Source organism: Leopardus geoffroyi, chromosome C1 (assembly GCF_018350155.1).
Source record: "Leopardus geoffroyi isolate Oge1 chromosome C1, O.geoffroyi_Oge1_pat1.0, whole genome shotgun sequence".
Classification (NCBI taxonomy): domain Eukaryota; kingdom Metazoa; phylum Chordata; class Mammalia; order Carnivora; family Felidae; genus Leopardus; species Leopardus geoffroyi.
Window position 1 is genome coordinate 12,332,108 of NC_059328.1, and position 24,008 is coordinate 12,356,115.

The 24,008-nt window shown below is 56.3% G+C and overlaps 1 protein-coding gene across 1 annotated transcript in view; it reads left to right on the top strand.

Annotated features, from left to right (window-relative positions):
* Positions 1–3,082: 3,082 nt before the first annotated feature.
* Positions 3,083–24,008, top strand: part of PADI3 (peptidyl arginine deiminase 3) — a 31,326-nt gene continuing 10,400 nt past the window's right edge. Inside the window, exons 1-10 of the mRNA XM_045475817.1 lie at positions 3,083–3,204; positions 10,625–10,805; positions 13,330–13,402; positions 16,846–16,907; positions 17,874–17,991; positions 18,621–18,746; positions 21,016–21,194; positions 21,423–21,526; positions 21,651–21,762; positions 23,519–23,626. Of these exons, the coding sequence (XP_045331773.1) occupies positions 3,113–3,204; positions 10,625–10,805; positions 13,330–13,402; positions 16,846–16,907; positions 17,874–17,991; positions 18,621–18,746; positions 21,016–21,194; positions 21,423–21,526; positions 21,651–21,762; positions 23,519–23,626 (1,155 nt within the window). The 5' untranslated portion in view covers positions 3,083–3,112. The remainder of the gene's footprint in view (positions 3,205–10,624; positions 10,806–13,329; positions 13,403–16,845; positions 16,908–17,873; positions 17,992–18,620; positions 18,747–21,015; positions 21,195–21,422; positions 21,527–21,650; positions 21,763–23,518; positions 23,627–24,008) is intronic.

The window sequence follows — 24,008 nt, forward strand, 5'->3', positions numbered from 1 at the left end:
GGCGGAGCCATTAGGTTATCTCGGAGGGTGGGGCTTAATTTCCTTTAATAGTCTTTAATTATTCCCCTTCGCCCTGCAGGCCGTGGGAGGGAAGGCTCGCCCAGTCGCTCTCAGCAACCCGGAGACCCTGCCCGTAGCCTGGGTTTCGCCTGTGAGGAAACCCCCACGGCAGGCCTGTGTCCCCTCCCATACAGGGCACAGAGCTGCCATGGGGGTGCGGGACGTTAATAGCCTGGCCCCAGGTGGGGTCACGGGGACGTGCACGGGCTTGGCCAGTGCCGGGTGAGAGGTGACCCCTGTCCCAGGCACACAGGGGCGCGAGGTGGCCAGCCTGCCCTCTCCCCGCCATTTCCCCTGGGGCCATTGCGGTGGCTATCAGCCCTGGGCCTCCGCCTTCTAGATTTTCAGTGGCCCCTGGGAAGGCCGAGACTGAGCCAGCCCGCCACGGTCAAACTCTGTTAGCCACGGAACACTTGGCCAGGCTGCCGTGGACACCCAACGCGTGAAATGGATAAGACAGAGCTGCTCTGGTTTCAGGTGGCTGGCGGGGGGCGGGGGGTATACCCGGGTTCTTCCCCCTCCGGAAGACTCTGTGGGACCCCATGTGCCAACTCCTGGTCTAACCTTTGCACCTTCTGCTCGTAACCATGACCCACAGCCCAGCCTGAGCCAAGACGGCAAGGAGGCCCTTCGGAGCCTACGGGCGTGCGGCCAGGGTTGAGGTTCCCCAGGGAAAGGCTGTGGGTGGAGGGAGGTTGCAGAGAGATGGGGAGGGTGGGGAGCAAGCCTTCTGGACTTGCGCTGAGCGTGGGAAGCCCTGGAATTGCTTCTGGAGCTGTCGGAGAGCCCGATGTCCCCTCTGAGAATGTTCCGGGTGATGGATCGCCTCCTACCTGATTAATAAAAATGTCAACGTGCGTTTCTTCAAGTGGCTGCCTCCTCAGCTTCTGTTTGTCGGGCTGTGGGGAGGAGTGGGGAGGGGAGGGGAGCCCTATCCTAGTTCTACACCCCCCCTCCCCCAAGCCGCCATCTCCTTGGCTTAGCTTCTGCTGGCTGGGACAACCCCCGGGGCCAGTGCCGGCCAGGCGGGCTGATTCAGCAGGATGGCTGGCACAGGCCCGTGGCTCTGAGGCCAACTGCCCCGCTGAGATGGGCATCAGGCGAGGGGCGGGTCCTACCTCATCACCTCTTCTCCCTTCCTTGGGCTATCTCTTCCAGCCCTCAGAGGACAGGTGTGCTGGGCCCTACTGGCAGAGGTGGGAGATTCTCCAGCGGGACCTGTGTCCAGGGCCAAAGGCCACTATGATTGCCTTTCATTCCTGCCTCCAAAGTTACCAAGCTACCCGGCGGTCTGATCTCAGGGGCCTGAAAGTATTATCCCTCGCATCCTACACGCTGGCTCCTGCCTCGATTGCACGCTTTGCCAGTCGCTCACTCACTCACTCAGTCACTTTCTTTTACCTTTTGTTGTGGACTCAGGCAAAAAGATGCTGCCTATCAGCCACTGACACTTTAGTCTGAATGAATGCCAGATGTGTTTCTAAACGCTGGTATTAACTGGGGGGAGGTGAAGGCATGGGTCTATTTCCAAAGGGAGAGACAGGGCCCCAAGCCAGAGGCTGGTCCGGCCCCCAGCACAGTGGTCCAGTGGCCAGGGGGAAGCCTCCACTTTCTGGATCTATTTCCCAACTAGGTTCATAAGCAGGTAGGGAGACTGGGGCTTCCTCCTGAGCCCTGACTCTTACCCAGAGGTGAGTTGGCCAGCAAGCCATTTTGTAGCCGAAAAAGTAAAGCGGTGACTGAAGCCAGCAGCCCAACAGCTCTCCTTGAGAACGTCCTTCCCAAACTCTTGGGTAAAAGAGCACCAGGCTTAGAGTCCCGCTGAGATCCGTGAACTGCTAGGACTGCACCCACCGGGGACCCTGGGGAGCAGGTCCTGGTCCCCGCCCTGTCTCAGACTGGCAGCATGTCCAGAGAGAAGGGAGGAAGTTTCTATTCAGCACCTTTGGAGCCTGGCCGGGCAGGGTGTGTCCCCGCCATTATCTCTAGCAGGCTAGTGATCAGCCTCATTCTCTACAGATGAGGAAACCAAGGCTTAAGAGGGAACGTAACCCTCCCCCCACCCCCCAGGCCACAGAGCCGGTGCATGGCGGAGTCTGGATCCGAACCCAAGGCTCCTCTCCCCAGAGCCCTTGCTCCGGCTGTTTCAGGTGGCCGAATGCCCCTTCTGGCCTCAGTTTCCCCACCTGACAAATGAGCCTTCCTACGCCCACATTCTAAGCTCTTCCTGGCCAGAGAGGGATTTAACCCTCACCACCCACCCCTTCCACAAGTGTTTGGCATGTGAAAATAATGACAACGCCGGTAATAGAATAATGCCAAGCTCCACACTAGACCTCTACCCACGTCGTCCATTTAAGCCTCGCAAGAGCCATTTTCAGAAGCGACAAGTGAGGCACAGAGCAATGAAGTGACTTGTCCGCAGCCGCACAGCAAGGATGTGTGGTTGACGTAGGGCTGAAGTCCAGTCCTGCTAATACACTCCATGCTCGTAAGAAAAAAGCCGGTGTTTCTCAGTTTCTCAAAATGCTCTGGGGTGTTTATACAAAAAATCCAGCTGTCAGGCCGCACCCCTAACCTGCGGCGTCAGACCTGGAGGCGGGGCCTGGGAATCTGCGTTTGCACCAGCTCCTCCAGCAGGGTAGAGAAGCTCCCCTCTAAACCGTATCATCTCGGAAAAGGCAGGAAAGGGGGTGAGGAGGAAGAGCGTGGAAAGTCGAGAAAGAGGCCCAGGTCAATACTCCACCTCTCTGCCTTCCCCACCCGCCCAGTGCCCCGGTGCCCCGGCCAGGTGCCTGTTGGGACACGCTCCCTTAGAGAAACTAACTGCCTCCGTGCTGGGGGCGGAGCAACAAGTTCATATGCAAACGATGGCTTCCTCCTGGCCAATCCTGTGCCCCTAGCTCTGGGAAGGGGCCGGGCTTCCAGGACTGGAGCCAATGAGCTAGCACCCCGGGCTGGAGAGGCGGGGCCAAGGTCTTTTAAACCACACGCCAAGGGCTCTGGGAGGCAGTGTTGGCTTTGGTGGCTCAAGTCCGGGTCCAAGGCCAGCATGTCAATGAAGAGGATTGTGCGTGTGTCCCTGGAGCATCCCACCAGCGCCGTGTGTGTGGCTGGCGTGGAGACCCTCGTGGACATTTATGGGTAAGAGCCACAGGCCTGGGGGTCTGCAGGCCCTTGGTGCTGAGCCCCTTGGGCTCGTCTGGTGCGCTGTGCAGGATTTCCTCGGGGCTCAGGCCTGGCTCGGCTTTCCTCCCCCAAGCCAGGGGAGTTGAGTGTGGGAGACTGCATGGGGGACAGAGAGGTTTGCAGTGTTTGAGCTCTGGTCCAAGGGCCTTTGAGGGTGCTGGGCACGTTGGAGGACCCTGCAGGCTGATACATACAAATAGGAAGAGGTGTATTCCCCTTGTGCTGGTCCCCAGCCTAGGAGCTCTGCAAACAGCCAGTGTCATTTTTTAAGAAATCATTTATGCTTACGTAGCATTTCCTATGTGCCGAGCACTGTTTTAAGCTTGGCAATCTTCTCGAACTTTAACGCTCGAATCTAGCCTTCACGACACCCCATGAGCTACGTTTGTTACTAGCTTCTCATTTGACAGATGGGGAAACTATGACACAGGGAGGGCGAGCCATTTGCTCAAGTCAAACAGTTACTAAGCGTCAACGCCAGGATTTAACACCCCCTCCCCTCCCTCCTTCATGGTCAAGTGTCTTATGCTTTTAGCTGTCTGCCACTTGGAGAGGAAGGATCTGGTTTCCTCCAGCCATTCAGAGCCCACACGTTAGGCTCCTACTGTGTGCCATGGCCGTGTTCTTAGAGCCAGTGGCTGGACGTGAGGCCCCACCTTCTCTCTCTCTCTCAGGCAGAAAAGGAGAGTTTGGGCAGGGTTTCAGGAGCTGGGTTCTGGGAACCCCCAGGGAGCTGGCTACTTAGCCTTTTGGGGAGTCTCCAGGGGTCCCAGCTGGGTAGTCAGGGGGCTGGGAGGGGAGAAGGCAGAAGCGTGTCACTGTTCCCTTGTCTCAGGTCTCCCACCCTGCCCTGTGAGCCGTCGAGCCGTGCCCTTGGCTTCTACTCACTAGATGCCAGAAGCACACCTTGACTTGCGATGGCCAAAAATGTCTCCAGGCGTTGCCAAACGTGCCCGGTGTGTGTGTGTGGGGGGGGGGGGGAACCGATCCCAGTTGAGGACCAGTATCCCAGAACAAGACTGTACGAATTGGAGCAGACTTAGTTGAAAGCAGAGATGGGGGCGGTCCCAGGACATTAGATGTAAAGGGGTGAGGGGCTGGTTAGGGGAGGGAACCAAGTCCGGAGCAGGCCCAGCACAGCTAGGTACCGGGAGCTGAAGCCTGGTTGAGTGTGGGTGGAGGGTGAGAATTAGGAAGGGGATTTGGAGGAGGGACAGCCACAGGGGCCGTGTCAGGAGTGACATGGGAGGATGGGCGTCCACGCTGCCTGGCGCCACCCCCTCCTCCAGCGCCATGTGCCCATGGGGGTGACTCACCTGTGTTGGCAGCCTCATGCCCATCGGGCAGATGTGCCCCTGGTTTGACCTGCTCTGGGAAGGCCAGGGCTGGCTCCTCCCCTGCAGGGCCTCCTTCGAGGAGGGGGGACGAATCAGGGCCAGGAGGCAAAGGCAGCAGTGTCTTGGGGTTCTGTGAATGGACGGGCCGTGTTGGGGTTCGGAGAGGAGGCTGTGGGAGGGACGGCCCCAGGGTGCGAGGCAGAGCCTCAGGCACCCTCAAAGGAAGGATTCTTGGGCCTCTATGCCTGGGCCACCTTGGGGGACAGGTGGAGAGCTGTCAGTTCACTCGCTCACACATTCATCAAGTACTTCTTTGGCATCTGGTGTGGGCCAGACACGGGGACACAATACTGAGCAAGGAGGCACGGTCCCCGCTGTCTGAGAATCTGTCCCTTCAGAGTTCTTGCAGAGGCTGGACCGCTCCCGGACGGATTCCTGTCTTGCAGGGGGAGCAGGACCAGCTTAGCTCTACGTCCCTTCCGGCTTGGAGATGTCGTGACTCACCCTCCTGGGTGCCCGCACCGTGGGCCAACCAGGGAAGGGGCGGTGGGTGTGCTGGCTTAGCCCTGGCTCTGGGACCTAGCAGCTGTCTGACTTGGGGAGCATCACTTAACCTCTCTGTGTCCTCCTCCGGAGGACGGAGACAATGTTATCAGTGAAGATCCTTACAGACTGCTCCATAGCAGCCACTGCCCCAAGCGCTTTATATATAGTAACTCATTCTCATGATTCTGCCAGGTAGATGCTCTATCATCACCCCCATTTCAGAGATGAGGAAACGGAGGCACAGAGAGGTTAAGTAACTTGCCCCGTGTCACACAGCCTGTGAGGAGCGGCCGAGCCAGGATGCAACCCAAACACTTAGGCCTTCACTTCAAGGGAGTGGGGAGATGGGATGAGATCGTGTGTAGAGCATGTTGGGGATGCCTGGCATGTGGGGGACACTCATTCATGGTAACTGCCACCGCTATCACCGTCATCATTTTGAGGCTCTGTCCTGGCCCTTTGGACAGCCTCAAGTGTCCCCAGACCTGCCATAGACAAGGGAGCCACCTCTGAACCAAACTGAGAGATGAGACAAGAGGAATGAACATAAACTGAGTGGTCAGGGCAGGCTTCCCAGAGGAAGGGTCCCAACCAGAGCCTTGAAGGATGAACACAGGCAAGACTCATTGGGGCACTCTGTCTGTGGCAATGGACAAAACTCTGTCTTCTTGCCTTCCATTGAGTTGGAGGTGGCGCAGACTTGATAAGGGGGCTTTGCTTTCCCGAGCAGGGTTTCACGGCGCGGGGGTGGGGGGAGGGCGGTGGGGAAAGGGAAGGAAGACTGACACATGGGTGTGGTGAGTCGTGCCCCGGGGATAAATGTGCAGCCAGGGTGGCAAACCGCTGCCCTAGTTGGACCAGCCAACAACTCGTGTCACCTCTGGCTCAGCAGAGGCAGTTCAATGGAGTGAAAAGGCAAAGGGCACCCGGGGGCCAGGTACCCCGAGTTTTCGTCCCAGCTCTGCCGCCCTTTGCGATGTCACCTTGAGCAACTTTCTGCTCCTTCCTGGGCCTCAGTTTCCCCACATGTGCCCCGAAGAGGCTGGCACAGATCAGTGGGTTTCGAGCTCTACTCGTGGAGGCGTCTGAGCGGCCCCCCTGGTTTGACAAAGCGGCTCTCCTCCTTCGACTGGCTCGTGTTAGGTGAGCGCGCCGACCTTCCCCGGGCAGAGCCGGGCCCCGGGAGGCTGGGCTTCGGGAAGAGGGTTCATGGGGCCGCCATTCCCCAGGGGCGGCACAGACTTGGGACTAAGGAGGGGAGGTGGTCTTCTTGACCCTGGTGGTGGCGAGGCCGACGGAGGGGATCTGGGGACACTGCTGAGCAGGGGGAGGCAGCTGGTGCCGCCACCAGAGTCTGAGCCGTCCGAGCCTTGGTCTCCTCTGCCCCCATGGGCCGTGTCGGTGGGGACCGTGGCGGTCATCTTGTCCACCTGTTTCCAGCCCCAAAGTCCTCTCCCATCCGTTTCTCGGCTCTGTAATGTCTGGTTTTGTTTTCGCAGAGGCCAAGACTCCTGGGCCCGTGAAAGGAGAGGATGGGCTTGGGTTGGCAGGGGAGGGGTGGAGGGGGGGCAGAGTCGGATGTGAGTCCTGGCTCTGTCACCTACCAGCTGTGTGACGTTGGGCAGATCACCTGTCATCTCTGAGCCTGTTTCCTCATCTGTAAAGTGGGGATAATAGTACCGATGTTGTGTGCCTGTGGGGACTGCCTCTGTGACCGTCCGTGTCCTCACCATTGAAGGGGTGACACAGAGCATCAAGGGAGACCTGACTTGACTCCCAGGAGGGGGTGGGCTCGCGCCGTGATTCCCACGATGCGTGGGGACACAGCCCACCCTTAGCCGTGGTTCTCAGACGTCACTGGGCATCGGCATGGCTTAAAGCTCAGGTTCCAGGGCCCTGCCTACAGCATATCTGGTTCTGGAATCTGCATTTCCAACGGGTGGGTCTGAGGTTGGCCACCGTGAGGCTGACCAGCTGTCTCGGTTTGCCCCAAACCTTCTAGATTTTAGCACTGGAAATCCCGCGCCCCAGGAAGCACCCCGGTCCCGGGTCACCCTACAACGTTTTACCCACCATTCGCCACCTCCCAGGCTGGCAGTGCGGGCAGAGTCGTTGGGCCCTCGGGCTGGCTGGGACCACCGTGTGCGAGGAAAGGCCTTGGAATGTTCTGGGCATGGACAGCCTCGGCGGGGGCGAGCCCGAAGCCCCCAGGGCTGGGCTGGGGCACCGTCTAGAGCAGCGTGCTTGCAGCGCAGGGGGCCCGACCGGAGGAAGAACTCCGTCCGGGTGAGCCTCTGGCTTCTCCTCCTGTCCTCCGTGCGATGGGAAATCCAGACCCTGCCATGTCTGATGCAGGCTCTTCTCCCAGCAGCCACCCCTTGATCGTCCTAACAGCTTCCCTGATGGGGCCTGAGCACTGGACCAGGAGTCTGGAGCCCTACCTTCTAGTCCCTTCTCTCTTGGGCCTCAGTTTCTCCGGAGTGAAGTGAGGCATTGGTCAGGCGCCCCCAACTTTCGCTGATCTTGGATGCCCACTGACTCCTTTCATCTTCTCCGCTTTATAGATGGAGACGCTGAGGCAGGGGGAGGCTGCCTGTTCAGGGGGAGGCTGAACATTCAGCAACTGCAGGCTTAGTCCCTCCTGATCAAGAACCTTCGCTGGATCCCCGTTACAAAGGAATGAAATGAAAGGAGCTCCTCACAGCCCGCACTTACCCTTGACCTCCTAAGGCTCCACCGGGAAAATGCCTTCCCCTCAGACACGTCTCCTCCTTGTCTTTGGTTCCCCTGCCTCCCTCCAGGAAGCTGTCCCCAGAACCACCCCCACCCCCAGCCCACCCTCTCAAACTGCCTCCATTTGCCCATTTCCTGCTTCCTAATTTACTTTAAGAACCCCTTCCCCCATCCTGGGTGGGCGGTTTTCCAAGCCCTTCCCATTATCGTGTCTGAGCTTTGCAATTGCCCATAAGGTCGACCAAGTCGGTGTCATTATCCCACTTTATAGGGAGGCGAGGTGATTTGTTCAGAGTCACTTGGCTTACACGCGACCCAGCTCGGTCTAGGACCTGACTCTTGACTCTGGTCCTGGCACCGCTGAGCTCCCAGCTTCTTCCCCCCCGGGCCAGAAGGGATCTTCATCAGGAATCCCCTGGTGCCCCACCCAGGGAGGTGCAAGGGGGCTGGACTGAGACACCCCAAGCCCAGGGGCTGGGGCCGGGGAGCTGGGTGGGGTTCCACACCAGAAGGACCATCAAAGGTGCTCAGCTCCAGCTCGTGGGCCCCTGGGGTCCAAACAGCAGCTGACGGGTAGGAGAATTTCCCTAAAGAGTTTACGAGCCTCCCGGGGAGCTGGAGGCGAGGCGCCGCGGGCTGTGGGGCTCAGGGTACATCCTGGGGTGGCCGAGTCCCTTCACACCCGGTCTGTCTCCATGTGTCTCCTGGTGGCTCTCCGTTTTTCTGGGTTTTTCCATATCTCTTTGTCTCTCCCTGTCTCTGTGTCCCTATGCCTCTCTGTCCAGCTTCTCTATGTCCCATGACGGGCTGGCCCACACACCCGGGGGCATCACAGGGCAGAGGGCACCACCAGCCCCAGAAATTACAGGCTTTGGAACTATGGTTGTCAGATAAAACCCAGGATGCCTAGTTAAGTTTGAAACCCAGATAAGCAGTTAGTACATTTTTGTTAGCATATCCCAAATATCACACGGGCCATCCTCATACTAAAACAATTATTTGTTGCTCATCTGAAATTCCAGTCCACCTGGGTGTTCTCTATTTTTATTTGCTCAACGTAGCTGCCCTGCCTGGGAGGAGAAGCGGGTGTGTCGGCTGGTGAGGACGTCTGGCAGGCGCCTTGTTTCTCTTTTTCTCAAAAAGCCGCCTTGGGAAGTAGCCGGCTCCTGCCGATAGAGGAGCAAAGAGGGCGTCTTGAGGCAGGTCTGCTCTCCTCCAAGCGGAGTAGGGCAAGGAAAGGGCCTGGAGTTGAACGGCCAGCTGAGCGACCTTGGGGAAGTCTCTTGCCCATCCTGAGCCTCCGTTCCCTCACACGTACATGAGAGTAATCATCCCCTCCTCCCAGGGCCACGGTGGCGATTCAAATCCTGTTTGGAAAAGCCTAGCCGAGACCTGCCTTGGCAACCGTGCAGCCTCCGGGGCTATGATTATTGACGTTACTCCCGGGGAGGTGGTAGGTGAGGCTATGCGCTCGGGAGCCGGAAGGCCTGGGCTGGGACCCCAGTCCGGCCATTTACTAGCTCCATGACCTGGGACAGGTTGCTTAGCCTCAGTTTCCCCATCTGTCAAATGGGAGACAGTGCTAGTACTCAGTCTCCTGGGTTTATTGAGAGGATTGCGTGGTGTCATGCACGTAAGAACCTTCCGCAGGGCCGGCTGTATAGCAAGAGCTCAACAAGGGTCAGCTACTGCTATCCCCCAGTGCCCCCGTGTGCTGCTTCCTCCAGGAAGCACTCTGTTCCCTCTGGCTCACAGTGGCCTCTCCCTACCTGGGATCCTACTGACCAATGACTTCGTGAGCCTGAGCCCCCTCTGGCTGCCCTGGGCAGTGCTGTCCTTAACTCCTCGGCGGGATCGAAGGTTCCGGGACGGTGGGGAGGGTAGTGAATGTATCCGCCACAGCCTGGCAATGCTTTGGAGCACAGTGGGTGCCCCCAGACCCCCCCATAGACAGTAAGAAGGTGAACGGATGATTTCGAACAGGACCACCAGACTAGCTGGCGTGGGGGAAACACGTCCCAGGGCCGGACGACATAGGCTTTTTGACCCTCCTGCTTGACTGGATCTGGCCAAGTTTTCCCGGTGACCCTGCCGAGCCGTGGAAGAACTCGGGCTCTGTGTCGGAGCCCTGAGTGCAAAGCTGCCCGTGCCGTTTGCTGCTGTGCGACCTTGGGCTTGATCTCTCTGAGCCTCGCTTTCTCACCTTTCCAGTAGAGATGATACCACCCGCTCACTTGGCCGACTTGTAAGAATACAAGGGGCTAGGAAACAACGTTCTGCACACAGCGGGCACGGCACAAAATTGGATGCCCTTCCCTAGAGAAGAGCCCAGGGGCATCTTCCTGCCTGCTAAAGAGGGCTGCAACGGGACTGAGGGGAGGGAGACTAATCTTCTTAAAAGCCACGGTCTCAGAATTGCAGGGGGTCCGTTTGCAGGCTGGTGTCCGCTGACCTCCCTGTGCCCAGCTCCGCACTGGGGAATTATAAAGCATTCAACTGGTCCTAACTTGCAAAGAGCTTGCAGTTTTGTTGGGAGGCAAAGAAGCTCCCGAGAGAAATGTTAATGAACACAGAATGTGGGAATGTGTCTGCACTTGTGTGGGGTCCAGGCTTCACTCCCAGGAACTTACTGTGGGGCTGTGAGGCCTGGGGTGGTCAGGGAAGGCTTCCCGGAGGAAGCAAGAGTTTGCGCCAAAGCTCAAGCATCTGAGCGAGTATTGCCCCCTCTGGCCCTTCCCATGGCTTCTTGTCTTTCCCAGGTCGGTACCTGAGGGCACAGAGATGTTCGAGGTCTACGGGACCCCCGGTGTGGACGTCTACATCTCTCCTAGTGTGGAGAGGGGCCGGGAGCGTGCAGACGCCAGACGGTGGCACTTTGATACGGGGTTGGAGATCATCGTGGTCATGAACTCGCCCAGCAATGACCTCAATGACAGTCATGTGAGCAGGTCCCCTGGTCTGGGGTGGGGGTGGGGCGCTGAGCTAGCTCCACAAGGGCCAGCACCCTCTGCTTACCCAGATGCCAGGGTAGCATGATGGGTAAGCACCCGGCCCTGGAACCGGGCAGCTCTGCGACTTACAGACATAAGCTATGTGTCTCCTGGCAAGTCACATCAGCCCTCTGGGCCTCGGTTTCCCCATCTGTAAAATGGGAATGATCACCGCACCTTCCTCCTGGTGTTGGTCTGGGGCAGAACACGAGCCAACGTTGGTTTCCTTTCTTGTTTCCCGAGACCCCTGTGAAGGGAGATGTCCCAGCTTTTCTGGGTCGGGCCTCAGTTTCCCTACCTGCAGGCTGAGGGCTGAGTAGGTGATCTCTGTCACTCTGGATGAAGGAGAGAGAGCAGAGATGGGAGGAGGACGCTGGCGCCTGGGGAGACCCCCTTCTCCAGGGTGCCTCATCTTTCCTAATCCATTCTTTTCCTGACTCCATTCCCTTTCTCAGAGACACGTAACCTCCCTTCGTCTCCTCTCTGCTCATTTAGCCACCAACGGCGAGTTTAACAAGCCCTGACTGTAGGCAGTGCTCTGGCTGGGGCAGGGGGCATTTACAAGATGGGAGAGGGACGCCTGGGAGGCTCAGTTGGTTAAGCGTCTGACTCTTGATTTCAGCTCAGGTCACGATCTCCCGATTTGTGAGTCCGAGCCCTACTTCGGGCTCCCGACTAGCAGTGGGGAGCCTGCTTAGGATTCTCTCTCTCTGCGTCCCTCCTCCCCTCGCTCTCACTCTCTCTCTAAAATGAATAAACTTAAAAAAATGAATAAAAGATGGGAGAAATGGGGTGGCCCTTGAGCTTGGCACGGCTGATGCCCCCATGAAGGGGTGACAGGAGACAGGTCTTGTGGCGTGAGAGTGGCAGGTTCCCACCCCATGTCAGGAGCTGTGTTTCAGGAAAGGATCCTTTTAAGACCATTGACCATACGCCACATACTGGGCACCATGACCTCGTCCAGCCCTCACGACAGCTCAGAGAGGCAGGGTCTGATCCCTGTTTCACAGGTGGGGCCACCAAGTTTCAGAGTAACTCTGTCCGGGCCACATAGCCCATCAGTAAGAGAGCGAGTATTCGACACAGACCTGCCAGAAATTTCCCTTCATCACCCCCAAGTTTTTTCCCATTTGTGTATCGGAGACGAGCCTCTCCGCTGAGCACTGTGACGCAAGACTCAAGGAACTCATTTTGCAGACGAGGAAACTGAGAACGAGGCGCGGCTTACCTGAAGGCGCCTGATCTAGTGAGGAGCAGAGTTGGTGAGGGTCAGGACAGAGGCCCTGGGGCAGGGCCAGGGGACCAGCCAGCCTGAGAGGGCGCCTAAGAGGGGCTGAGCTGGGGGGGCTGTGTAGCTGCAAAGGGCAAGAGGGATCGAGGAGGGTCGGAGCGTCCTGTCCTTCCCCTTCCCGCAGCTTTGGCCCGGAGCCGGGTAATTGTATGGCTGAGGCCAGCATCGTTGCTCTGGCTTGACACGTGGGGTCAGCAATTGCAGGACTTAGGGGCTCCCAGCACGGAGGGGTGAATGGCTTCTATAAGATGCCGAGCCTTCTGGCTGAGCTGAGGGACCCACATCAGGAGGGAACGTGCAAGTGGAGGGCTGTGGGTGGAAGGGGCTTTGATCCATGGGCCTTGAGTTGTGTTACCCTCAGCCATTGTCAGCCTGGCCTTTTAGCTACTGGGCCCTTGCTGCAGGCCAAGCGCTGTGCTGAGCACGTCACACGCCTTCCTTCCTTGATGGTCACACCCTGCAACCAACCCTCTGGGGTGGGAACTATCATTATCCCCACTTGACAGCAGGGGACATTGAGGCCCGAGGACAAGGATACTCACAAGTGGTGCTTCAGAATCTGAGCCCAGAGCCCTGCACCATCTCACACAATGCCGCCTGCCCGCTATTAACAATAGCTGGCATTTCTTGGGCACTACCTACGGGGCGAGTCTTGTGCATGTATTGTTTCTAAGTGGCACTATGATCATCTGGGGTAGGGACCCGTATGGCCGCTGGTCTGCAGATGAAGAAACGAGACAGCTCAGGAAGGTGAAAGGCCTTGGCCAAGGTCACAGAACCCAGAGGGGCTGGGCTCAAGTCCAAGGCTGTCTGAATCCCACAGATAAGAGAGGATCCATAAGCCCTGCCCAGTCAGACCTCCTCATTTTGCACATGGCAAGACATAGATCCAAAGGGGAGGAGGGGCCTGCCAAAAATCACACGGTAGTCATTGGTAGCACCGGGACCCAGGTCTCCAGGGACTCCCTCACAGATGGTTCCCATTTTACAGATGGGCCAACCAAGGCATGGAAGAATAAATGGCACAGAGAAGGCTAAAGGAAGAGCTGGGTTGGTGAATGCAACTTCAGGGCACAGAGGTTCCCGAGACTCCCTCTCTTCTTTGCTAGATTCCCCAAGACCTGTCCTTTGGGGTGGGGCTGTTGGCTTCAGCTGGCTTGACTCCGGGCCCATTTCTCTACAGGTTCAGATTTCCTACCACTCCAGCCACGAACCCCTTCCCCTGGCCTATGCGGTGCTCTACCTCACCTGTGTTGGTAAGTTGGGGGCCATGCTGGGGCCTTGGCCAAGAGTGAGAATGGTTGGGAATGACATTGAGCGAGAGTCTTTTTATAAGAATCAACTCATTTTCTTTCAAAAATTAAGGGGCGCCTGGGTGGCTCAGTCGGTTGAGTGGCCGACTTCAGCTCAGGTCATGATCTCACAGTCTGTGAGTTCGAGCCCCGCGTCGGGCTCTGTGTTGACGGCTCAGAGCCTGGAGGCTGTTTCAGATTCTATGTCTCCCTCTCTCTGACCCTTCCCCGTTCATGCTCTGTCTCTCTCTGTCTCAAAAAATAAATAAAAACGTTAAAAAATAAATAAAAAATAAATAAAAATTAAAATACGACAGTTACATTTAGAAAACTCAAATGGTACAAAAGAGTATATATTGAAAAGTAAACCTTTCCTCCAACCTAAGGCTTCTAATTCCCAAGCCTAGCATCCTTCCAGAGATCTGCTGTGCTCATACAAGTGGATGCACACATATCTGTATATTCCCCCTTTTGAAAGCAAAGGGAGGCATACTGTGGATATGGAACTGGACTTTGCTTTTTCCACCTTAATTTTTTTTGTGCTGATTATCCACAGATTGATATATAAATTCCATACAAGAGAACTCATTTTGATGAATACATTAAAGGCTCTAGAGGCAAAGATGAGTAACATGAATGAATAGATGGGGAATTTCAACAGAGAGAGAAAAACTATAAAAAGGAGTCAAATGGAAATGCTAGAACTAAAAATCATGGTAACAGAGATTAAAAAATTGTTTTTGGTGAGTTCGTTGGTAGACCTGACACAGCCGAAGAGAGAATCAGTGAACTTGAAGACAGGGCAACAAAAATTACTTAAACTGAAACAAAAAGAGAGGGGAAAGAAGAGTGTAACAAACAAAACATTAGAACAGATGTAAGAGCCCTGGAACAGTATCAAACAATCTAAACTCAATTAGGTGCCCATTAAAATTCCAAAATGACTTCTTTTTTAATGTTTATTTCTGAGAGAGAGAGAGAGAGAGAGAGAGAGAGAGAGAGAATGAGCAGGGAAAGGGCAGAGAGAGGGGGAGACACAGAATCGGAAGCAGGCTCCAGGCTCTGAGCTGTCAGCACAGAGCCCGACACGGGGCTCGAACCCACGAACCCCGAGATCATGACCTGAGCCAAAGTTGGACGCTTAACCAACTGAGCCACCCAGGTGCCCCCAAATTCCAACATGACTTTTTTATAGATCTTCATAGAGCTGATCCTAAAAGGCAATATGAACGAGCAAAGGGCAAGAGTGGCCAAGACATTTTTGAGAAAGAACAAGGTGGAGGTATTCATGGTACCAGATATCAGGACTTTGTTCAAGCCATAGTACTTGAGGTGGTATGAAATTGATGCAGGGTTAAATGCAAACCAGTGGGACAGAGGAGCACTTGGACACAGAGCCGTGTTCAGATGGTGATCACATGTGAATAAAATGGACATGAAGCCCTACTTCACACCAGACTCAAAAATGAATTTCAGATGGAATGAAAATCCTAAAATGAAAATCAAAATTGTAAAGCTTTTAGAAGAGAATATCTTTCCAACCTCAGGGTAGGCAAGGTGTTTTTTTAACAAGACAAAACAAAGGCACAGACCATAAGGGAGAAGATTGATACATTAGACTCTATTAAAATTGAAAACTTGTATGTAACAGAGGACAAGTAAAAAGTCAAACTATGGTGGCACCTGGCTGGCTCAGTCCGTAGAGAATGAGACTCTTGATCTTGGGGTCATGAGTTCAAGCCCCACATTGGGCTTAAACTTACTTAAAAAAAAAAAAAAGAAAAAAAGAAATCAAACTCTGGACCAAGAGAAGAAATTTGCAAAGCATATGGCTGATTCGGTGCATATAGATTATGGAGAACTCCAATCCCTAAGAAAAAGAAAGACAACCTAATGGAAACAGGCAAAAAAATATGAACAAGCAATTCGCAGGAGAGAAAGCCTCAGTGATCAGAACCCAGATGGAAAGATGCTTGACTCAGTGTTGCCAAGGATATGGAACCAGGGAGCTCCTTGACGGTGGGTGGGAGTTGGCGTGGGTCCAAGTCCCTGCAGAGCACTTTGCAAGAAAGTTGAAAATGCTCTGTCTGCAGGAGGTGCTGTTAGAAGCAGAATGTGCCTTGTAAATTTGGGGGGTTTACGCTGGGACTAGGGCCTGTCAATTTTGGTAGAGGCCGCCAAGCTGCTCTCCAAACAGACCATCTCACCTCACACAGCTGCCAACAGCATGTGAGATTGCCTTCGCCAACACTGCATTGTCAGCCTTTTCCATTTTGCCCGGGCTGAGAAGTTAGTTATTACCCTGTTTGGCTTTAGTTTGCCTTCCTTTAGTTAGGACTGAGGTTGGGTATCTCCCTGCCTCTCCCTCCCCAAACCCACACCCTTATCCCCTGGAAAATATACACACACAAAAGTGCATAAAGCTCTGTGTGTGTGTGGGGGGGGGGGGGGTGGATGCATGTGCACGCGTGCACGTGTGTAGCTGGCGAATAATTACAGAGCAAACACTTGAACAACCATCACCCTGGTCAAGAACTAGAACATGACTGGCACCCCGAAGCCCCCAAATCTGATTATAACTCCCTCCTTCCCCTGGAGCTAACCACTATCTTGTGATAAGTATTTCCATGTTTTTCTTTATGGTTTTCTCACTTGGATATGCATATATAAGGAATATAGTCTATTTTTGCGTCTTTGAGTTTTCCGTGGATGGAACCATATTGAACATATTCTTTGGGGTTGGGCTTCTTTCGCCTCCGCTATGTTTATGAGATTCACCCACCTGTTGCATGGTGAGTGGGTATCTTTTTGCATGTTTAAAAATCGTTTCGAGTTTTCCTTCTCTCTCTTTCTCTCCTTCGAATGCTCCCTTTGTGCTGTAAGATCTCCCTGCTTTCTAGGGAGAAACATTGAGAATGTGGGATGGGGGCTGGGATTGGGGAGTACAGGATAAAGCTGAGGTTCAGAGAGGCCACAGAGCCAGTAGGTGCCAGAGCCCGGATTCACACCTTCATCGTCTAACACCAACGACCAGGCTCACGGCCCCATCCCCAGCTTCACAGAGACCAAGAATGTCCAGGAGAACCTGGGCTCAGTATAGGGTGGGCCCCAGACAGTGAGGGCGGTATGGATGCAGAAGAGGGAGGAGTCGGGGAAGGCTTCCTGGAGGGGGGCACCCTTTGACCTGGCCCTTTCCTCTTACCCTCCTTCTTCCCCAAGGCCTCGTTCCCCAGCTCAAGGAAAGGGGCTTCAGATGCTTCTACCTCTGGACAGTGTCTTCTTAGAAGTGACTTTCTTTGCCCAGTTCCAGATGGGTCCTGAGATTGAGGCTGAGAAACAGAGGCCACAGACCTGTGCTGGACTCCTGGGCACCCCCTAGTAACTTAATCTCCGCCCTCCCCTTGCAGACATCGCTCTGGATTGTGACCTGAACTGTGAGGGCAGACAGAACAGGAGCTTCGTGGACAAGGTAGGGCATCTCGATCTGGGCCCAGAAAGGGGCCTGGAGTTTGGAGTTGACCTAGGTTGGGTTAAGAGGGGCGAGGTCATGACAGGTATCCCCCTTGCCTCCCTGCTGCTGCTGAGGTCACGGGAGCCAAATGGGAGCCAGACGTGACTCGGGATCTTCTTTTCCCAGGAGAACAAAAACGTTACCGAGAATTATCAAGTTATATAGACGCCCGGGCCTGGGCTGGGCCTCACTTTGTGGCAAAAAGTCCTCTGGGAATTTCAATCCAGGTCAGGGGTCAGCAAACTTTTTCTGCAACATGAGATAGTAAATATTTTAGGCATTGCAAAGGGTCTCTGTTGCAACTATTCGATTCGGTCATTGTAGTGTCAAAGAGCTATAGTTAACATCGAACAAACGGATGTGACTGTTCCAATAAAGCTTTATTTACAAAAACAGGCAGTGGGCCAGCTGGGACCCACGGGCCATGGCGTGCCAGCCTTCTGATCTAGGTGAGAAGGGAACTCTGCCAAGAATGAAACAGTTCAAGGACTTGGGGCTGGACTGTGGTGGCACTCAATGCCTGGGGAGGTCAAAGCAGGAGGTCCAGGTGGGCCGTATCAGCAAGGAAGCCCATGTGAGCTAGGCTCTAAAGCAATGCAAGAGGGAGGGCATTCCGGGTGGAGGGAATAGTGGGAGCCAAGGCCTGGAGCCAGGAATGGATCTGTCATCAGGAGGTTGCCTGTTGAGGAAGGGGACGTTGGCTGGGGACACATCGCAGTTGGCCATGAAAGACCACTGCGTGGTTTGGACTTGGGGCTGTGGGCAGTAGGGAGCCATTGCCACATCAGGTACAGGAAGCGCTTCAGTGAGAGTGGACCTACCCTCACAGGAAGGGTGAAGAGGAAGAGGTGGGGTTAGGAGTTGCGGGGCGGGGGCTCAGGTCCGGTCTGAGCCCCATCACCAGCTATGCTTTGCTATGGACAGCGGCAGTGGGTCTGGGGGCCCAGTGGCTATGGAGCCATCTTGCTGGTGAACTGTGACAAGGACGATGCGAACTGTTACGACCAGGACAACTGTGACCAGCACGTGCACTGCCTGCAAGGTAAGGGGGAGCCCAGGGTCACCGCTCCGCCTCCCCGCCGGGATTCCCGCCTGTGGCAGGTCCGAAGCTTCCCGACCCCAAGGCCGGCCTCCCCGCCAGGCGTCTATCCCTGGCCTGCATTTTAGGACGTCCCGAGTTCCAAGTCTGTCCCACGCCGCGTGCCACAGCCCCGTGAGGAGGGCCTCGGCGATTGTCTGGGGTGCGGGCCAGGCACCTTACACATGGGTGCACACAGCCTCTCTGAAAGTGGACGCATCTGTCCCTCGTTTCAGAGAGGGGAGCGCTGAGACTCAGGGAGGGAGGGGCCTGTCCGTGCCAGCAGGGAGTGACGCGCTCGGGCACTGAGGCCAGAACCCTCCCCTGCACGCGGCCCGGTGGCCTGCCCGCCCCACACCTTCTCACCTGTCACGTGCCAGGCACCGGGCTGGCCCCTCTGCACTTTCTAGAGTTCTGGGCAGGTGAGGAAATGGAGGCGTCTTCATGGTTTCCAGTGTTTTCGCAGGGTGGGCGGAGCTGGGGCTCGGACACCCGGGTCCTGGCACCCTCTGCCCTTAGGGGGCGCGGTGGGCAGGAGGAGAAGACAGAGTGTCACAGGCCCCCTGAGCTGCCGCCCCTGTCTGGCTCCACAGACCTGGAAGACATGTCAGTCATGGTCCTGCGGACCCAAGGCCCCGCCGCCCTCTTCGACGACCACAGACTTATCCTCCACACCTCCAGCTATGATGCCAAGTGGGCCCGGGTCTTCCACACCTGCGGTGAGTTCATGCCCATCCCCCACACCCCCACTGCTGGGGACGGGGGCCTCAGTGTCCCCACCTTGGGCTGGAGGGCAGCCCCTGCTCTGGCTTCCGGCCTGCCTTGGGGGTCAGAGGAGGCACAGTCAGGTGTGGGAACTTCAAAGCAGGTCCGCTGGGGTCCCCGGGCAGCTGTGGTCCAAGGCCATTTGATTGGATGGATCAATTTAAAAAATGTGTTTCAAGCACGTTCAGAAATGTTTATTACCCAAACTTTCAAACATACCCAAAAGTAGAGAGAATAGTAATGGACCCCCACAGGCCAACCACTCAGATTCGACAATTACCGCTGTCTTGCCTCTCTCGCTCCGTGGATCCTGTTTGCTCAAGTGTTTTTATTTTATTTTATTATTTTTCATGTGTATTCATTTTTTGAGAGATAGAGGGAGACAGAATGTGAACGGGGAGGGGCAGAGAGAGAGGGAGACACAGAATCGGAAGCAGGCTCCAGGCTCCGAGTTGTTAGCACAGAGCCCGGTGCAGGGCTCGAACCCACGAACTGTGAGATCATGACCTGAGCTGAAGTCGGATGCTTAACCGACTGAGCCACCCAGGTGCCCCAATGTTTGTTTTATTTTTGAGAGAGAGAGAGAGAGAGAGAGAGAGAGCAGGGGAGGGGCGGAGAGAGAGGGAGACACAGAATCCAAAGCAGGCTTCAGGCTCTGAGCCGTCAGCATGGAGCCTGAGGCGGGGCTCGAACCTATGAACCGTGAGATCATGACCGAGCCGAAGTTAACTGACTGACCCGCCCGAGCATCCCTGTTTGTTTATTTGAGAGAGAGAGAGAGAGAGAGAGAGCATGAGCAGGGGAGAGGGGCAGAGGGGGAGAGAGAGAGAGAGAGACAGAGACAGAGTGTGAGTGGGGGAGGAGCAGAGAGAGGGAGACACAGAATCTGAAACGGGCTCCAGGCTCTGAGCTGTCAGCACAGAGCCCGACGCGGGGCTCAAACTCACGGGCCGTGAGATCATGACCTGAGCCGAAGTCAGACGCTCAACCGACTGAGCCACCCAGGTGCCCCTGCTGAAGTATTTTAAAGCCACTCCTAGACACTATGGCTAGTGCCCCTGCATAATTCAGCGTGCATCTCCGTCCCCCCCACAAAAAAATGACTTTCTTCACACAGCCATGATGCTCTTATCATCCGTACGAGCAAGGACATAAAATATCTTTTAAAGATACACACACATGCAAGTAATAAAATGCTCATTGTTAACAAGATCAAACACTATAGAAGTATATGTGGCTAAAAAAATGAGAGTTCCCTGGGGCGCCTGGGTGACTCAGTAGGTTGAGCTCCCGTCCGACTTCGGCTCAGGTTATGATCTCACGGTTTGTGAGTTCGAGCCCTGCGGCGGGCTCTGTGCGGACGGCTCAGAGCCTGGATCCTGCTTCGGATTCTGTGTCTCCCTCTCTCTCTGCCCCTCCCCCTCCCTCTCTCTCTCTCTCTCTCTCTCTCAAAAATAAATATTAAAATTTTTTTAAATAAAAATGAGAGTTCCCTATCCTCACCCCTAAACCTGACTCTTAACACGTGTTCATCGTTAACGATTTGCTCTGTGTTCTTCGTCACTTGTCTCTGTGCGTGGCGTGCATGTCTTCTGCTTTCCCGGCGGTTTCTCCCACGGAATCATATACCCGACACCCCTTTCTGTATTTATCCGGCTTCTCCTCGTTCTTGTCCACAGCCGCGTGGTATTCCGAAGCGTGGATGTGCCATGACACATCCAGTGCCCTGAACATCCCGTTGTTGGCAGTGTTCTGACTTTGCAACAGTACAGGCGCCTCGAGGGCACGGGCCTTGCTCCCGGCTTGCTCCTGAGTCTAGAACCGTGCCCTGTCGGTGCCGAGGAGGTGCCCTGTAAATATTTGTTCAATGACCGGATAAAGAACCGGCGGACCCCCTTGTACGTGTATCTGTACGTACAGATTTCCATCAACTCCTGGCCACGGGGTTGCTCGCTTAGGAGTAGACGGGACTGTGTGAGATGTTGCCAGATCGTCCTGCGGAAGGTCTGAACAGCCATCTCAGAGAGGAACGGCCTCTCCCCGGGCCGTGCCCACCCTGGGCATCGAGCCCCTGTCGCTCCTTTGCCGGCGGGAGGGCAGAGGTGGGGGCTGCGGTCTGGCTTGAGGCTCTTTGGGGAGGTTGGCACGGCGGCTTCTCCTTGCGCCCCCGGTGCTCTGCGGGCCCACCTGGGAGTCACGGCCGTCCCTTCCGTCCCCGCCCAGGTCCCGAGGACTCGTGCGAGGCCTACAGGCACGTGCTGGGCCAGAACAAGGTGTCGTACGAGGTGCCCCGCTTCCACGGTGACGAGGAGCGCTTCTTCGTGGAGGGGCTCTCCTTCCCTGACGCCAGCTTCACGGGGCTCGTGTCCTTCCACGTCACCCTGCTGGACGACTCCAACGAGGTAGGGGTGGCCAAGGAGGGGGGGGCGGACAGGAGGGGGGAGCTCCGTGCTGGAGGGGAGGGGCTCCGCTGGCATGAAGGGTCCCAGACCTCTCCACCACCCCGCGGTGCCTCTCTAGAAACTAAGAGGTGCCAGCGGCTTGCCCAGGGTCCACGTGGTCCTTGACTCAGCCGGGCCTGTGGATTCCGAGGCCGGCGCTCTTCCCCTTCGGCTCCTCCCCCTCTGCAGGATTTCTCCGCGTCCCCGATCTTCACTGACACCGTGGTGTTCCGCGTGGCGCCCTGGATTATGACGCCCAGCACCCTGCCGCCCTTGGAGGTATACGTGTGCCGGTGAGTGTGTGTGGGGGGGGGGGGGGGGGGTGGGGGGGCGGCAGGTGTCCTTCTGACCCCGGAGGCCCCTCTGGTCTCCAGACCTGGCTGTGTCCTGAGCCCCTCTCCCTGGGCTTGTCTGCAGCGTGAGGAACAACACGTGTTTTGTGGACGCCGTGGCGGAGCTGGCCAGGAAGGCTGGCTGCAAGCTGACCATCTGCCCGCAGAACGAGAACCACAATGACCGCTGGATCCAGGTACCCTGGCCCCTGGACAGCATCTTGGAGGGAGAGGCTGGCGCATCCCAAGCGGGGGTGGGAGGAGGTCACTTACGAATTCTTAGAAGGACCTGGGGGCTGTGAGTGTCCTCCCCAGGGCGCTCCTTTTTCTCCTGCTAGACCTAGAGCTCTCTCCTTCTCTCCAGAACTTTCCGGAGACCCAGGCACACCCTGACACTAGATTGAACTCCCATTCACCCACAGGATGTGGGCTAGGCACGGGGCTGGCGCTGAAGGGGATGCCGGGGGTGTGGGACACGCTCCCTGCCCTCAGCAGCCTGGTCCTGTGGTTCCCCACGGGAGGCCCCTCTGTCCCCCTAGGGACATTTGGCAGCATCTGGGCAACTGTGGGGCTGTCACACCCAGGGTGGAGGTGCTACTGGCTTCTAGTGGGTGGAGCTCAGAGATGCTGCTAAGCATCCTGCAGGGAATACACAGGAAGGAATGATCTGGCCTCGAGTGTCAGTTGTGCCACGGCTGAGAAGCCCTGATGTGGTGAATTATTGCAACAAAGCCCCCGTTCCCGTAGCTGAAGGTGCAGCGGGGATGGGGGTGGGGGGGGGGCAGGGCAGGGTCGGCAAAGTGCCAGAGGGTTTGGGGGATGGGTAAAGACCTCCCCATGGAGGGACACCTGGGCGGGACCGGATGGGCAATGAGTGCTGCCGTTTATCAAGCGCTTATGGTGGGGGGGGGGGGGTCATGCGTGGCATCCTTTTCACCTTCTCGACACCTCCCTGCTGTCACCCACCTGAGGAGCCCTCGGGGGGCAAATGCCCAGAGCCACAGAGCTGGCAAGGGCCGTGCCGGGGTCCCGCGATGCTGGTCCTCGCAGAGGACCGGCATGGGCAAGGGCCCAGAGAGGGGAGGCACGAGAAAGAATGTCTGGCACTCTTGTGGGCCAGGGCCAAGGTTCTGTGAAGGGAGGCGCTGAAGCGGGAGACCCTGAATGCCAAGTTCAGAAGCTTTGGTGGCTGGAGGGTCCTCCAGGGAGGTGGAAGCTCGGGGCAGGAGTCTGGAGCCAGACGGGCTGGGTTTGGAGCCCGGCTGTGCCACTGACTAGCTGTGTGCCCTTGGACAAAAATTAGACCTCTCTGGTCCTCGCTTTCCTCATCTGTCGCATGGGTAACAATAGTGCCTCTGTGCAGGTGTATGGTGAGGATTCCTGGAATTAATATTTATCAGGAGCTTAGAGCAGGGCCAGGTACGTACCAGTGAGCTTCTCATCGGATATAGAGTTCATCGGTGCTGAGCCACCTCTGCCTCCAGGACCAGAGGGCTTAGGATTGAACTGGGTTGAATGTTGAGCGATCTGAGAAGGAGGCAGATGGCTACCTCCTTGGGTCCCCTCAGCCCTGTCCAGCTGCCAGCCCTTCCTTCACGACCACATGTGGAGGCCAGAGGTGCTGGCTGATGTCCAGTGACTTATTTGTCCAAGTCGGGCCACCCCGAGCCCCTCTCTGTGTCCACTCTGCCCCGATCTGGCACAGGGACACCCCCAGGGTCACATCCACCTTCTCGTTCATTCCCTCCTGTCTTGCTGGGTGACCGGAGCAAAAGCGTGCCCTCTCTGAGCCTCCAGCCCCTCCTCCAGCCAGCAGGCATCATACACCCCTCCCCTCCTCACCCCGAAGGGCAAGGCAGGCCTGAGACGAAGGACCCGCACGAACAGTCTTCTCCAAGGTTCTCAGTGCCAAACGAGCGCGGATTGTCCACACGGCGTCTCTCTCGTTCGCAGGACGAGATGGAACTGGGCTATGTTCAGGCGCCACACAAGACCTTCCCGGTGGTCTTTGACTCCCCCAGGAACGGAGAGCTACAGGACTTCCCTTACAAAAGGATCCTGGTGAGTGTCCAGGCCGCAGGCTGCCGCCCGGCTCTGAGGGCCGAGGGACATTACCCGAGAGCCACACTGGGGTGTAGGGCGTAGGGTCTAGGGGGCCGCACTGGGAGCCACGTTCTTTAGGGACAGGAGGGACCAGAAAAAAATACGAGAGATGCCCAGTTACATTTGAATTTCAGATAAGCAACGAGTAACCTTTTGGTATAGGCACGTACCAAGCATCGCACGGGACCTAGTTATACTAAAAGTGTATTTGTTTACCGGAAATTCAAATGTAACTGGGCATCCCGTATTTTTATTTCCTAAATCCGGCGGCCCTAGGTAAGGGGGCGGGGGCGGGCAGTGCCGCTGTTAAGAACACAGGCTCTGCAATCAGAGCAACCAG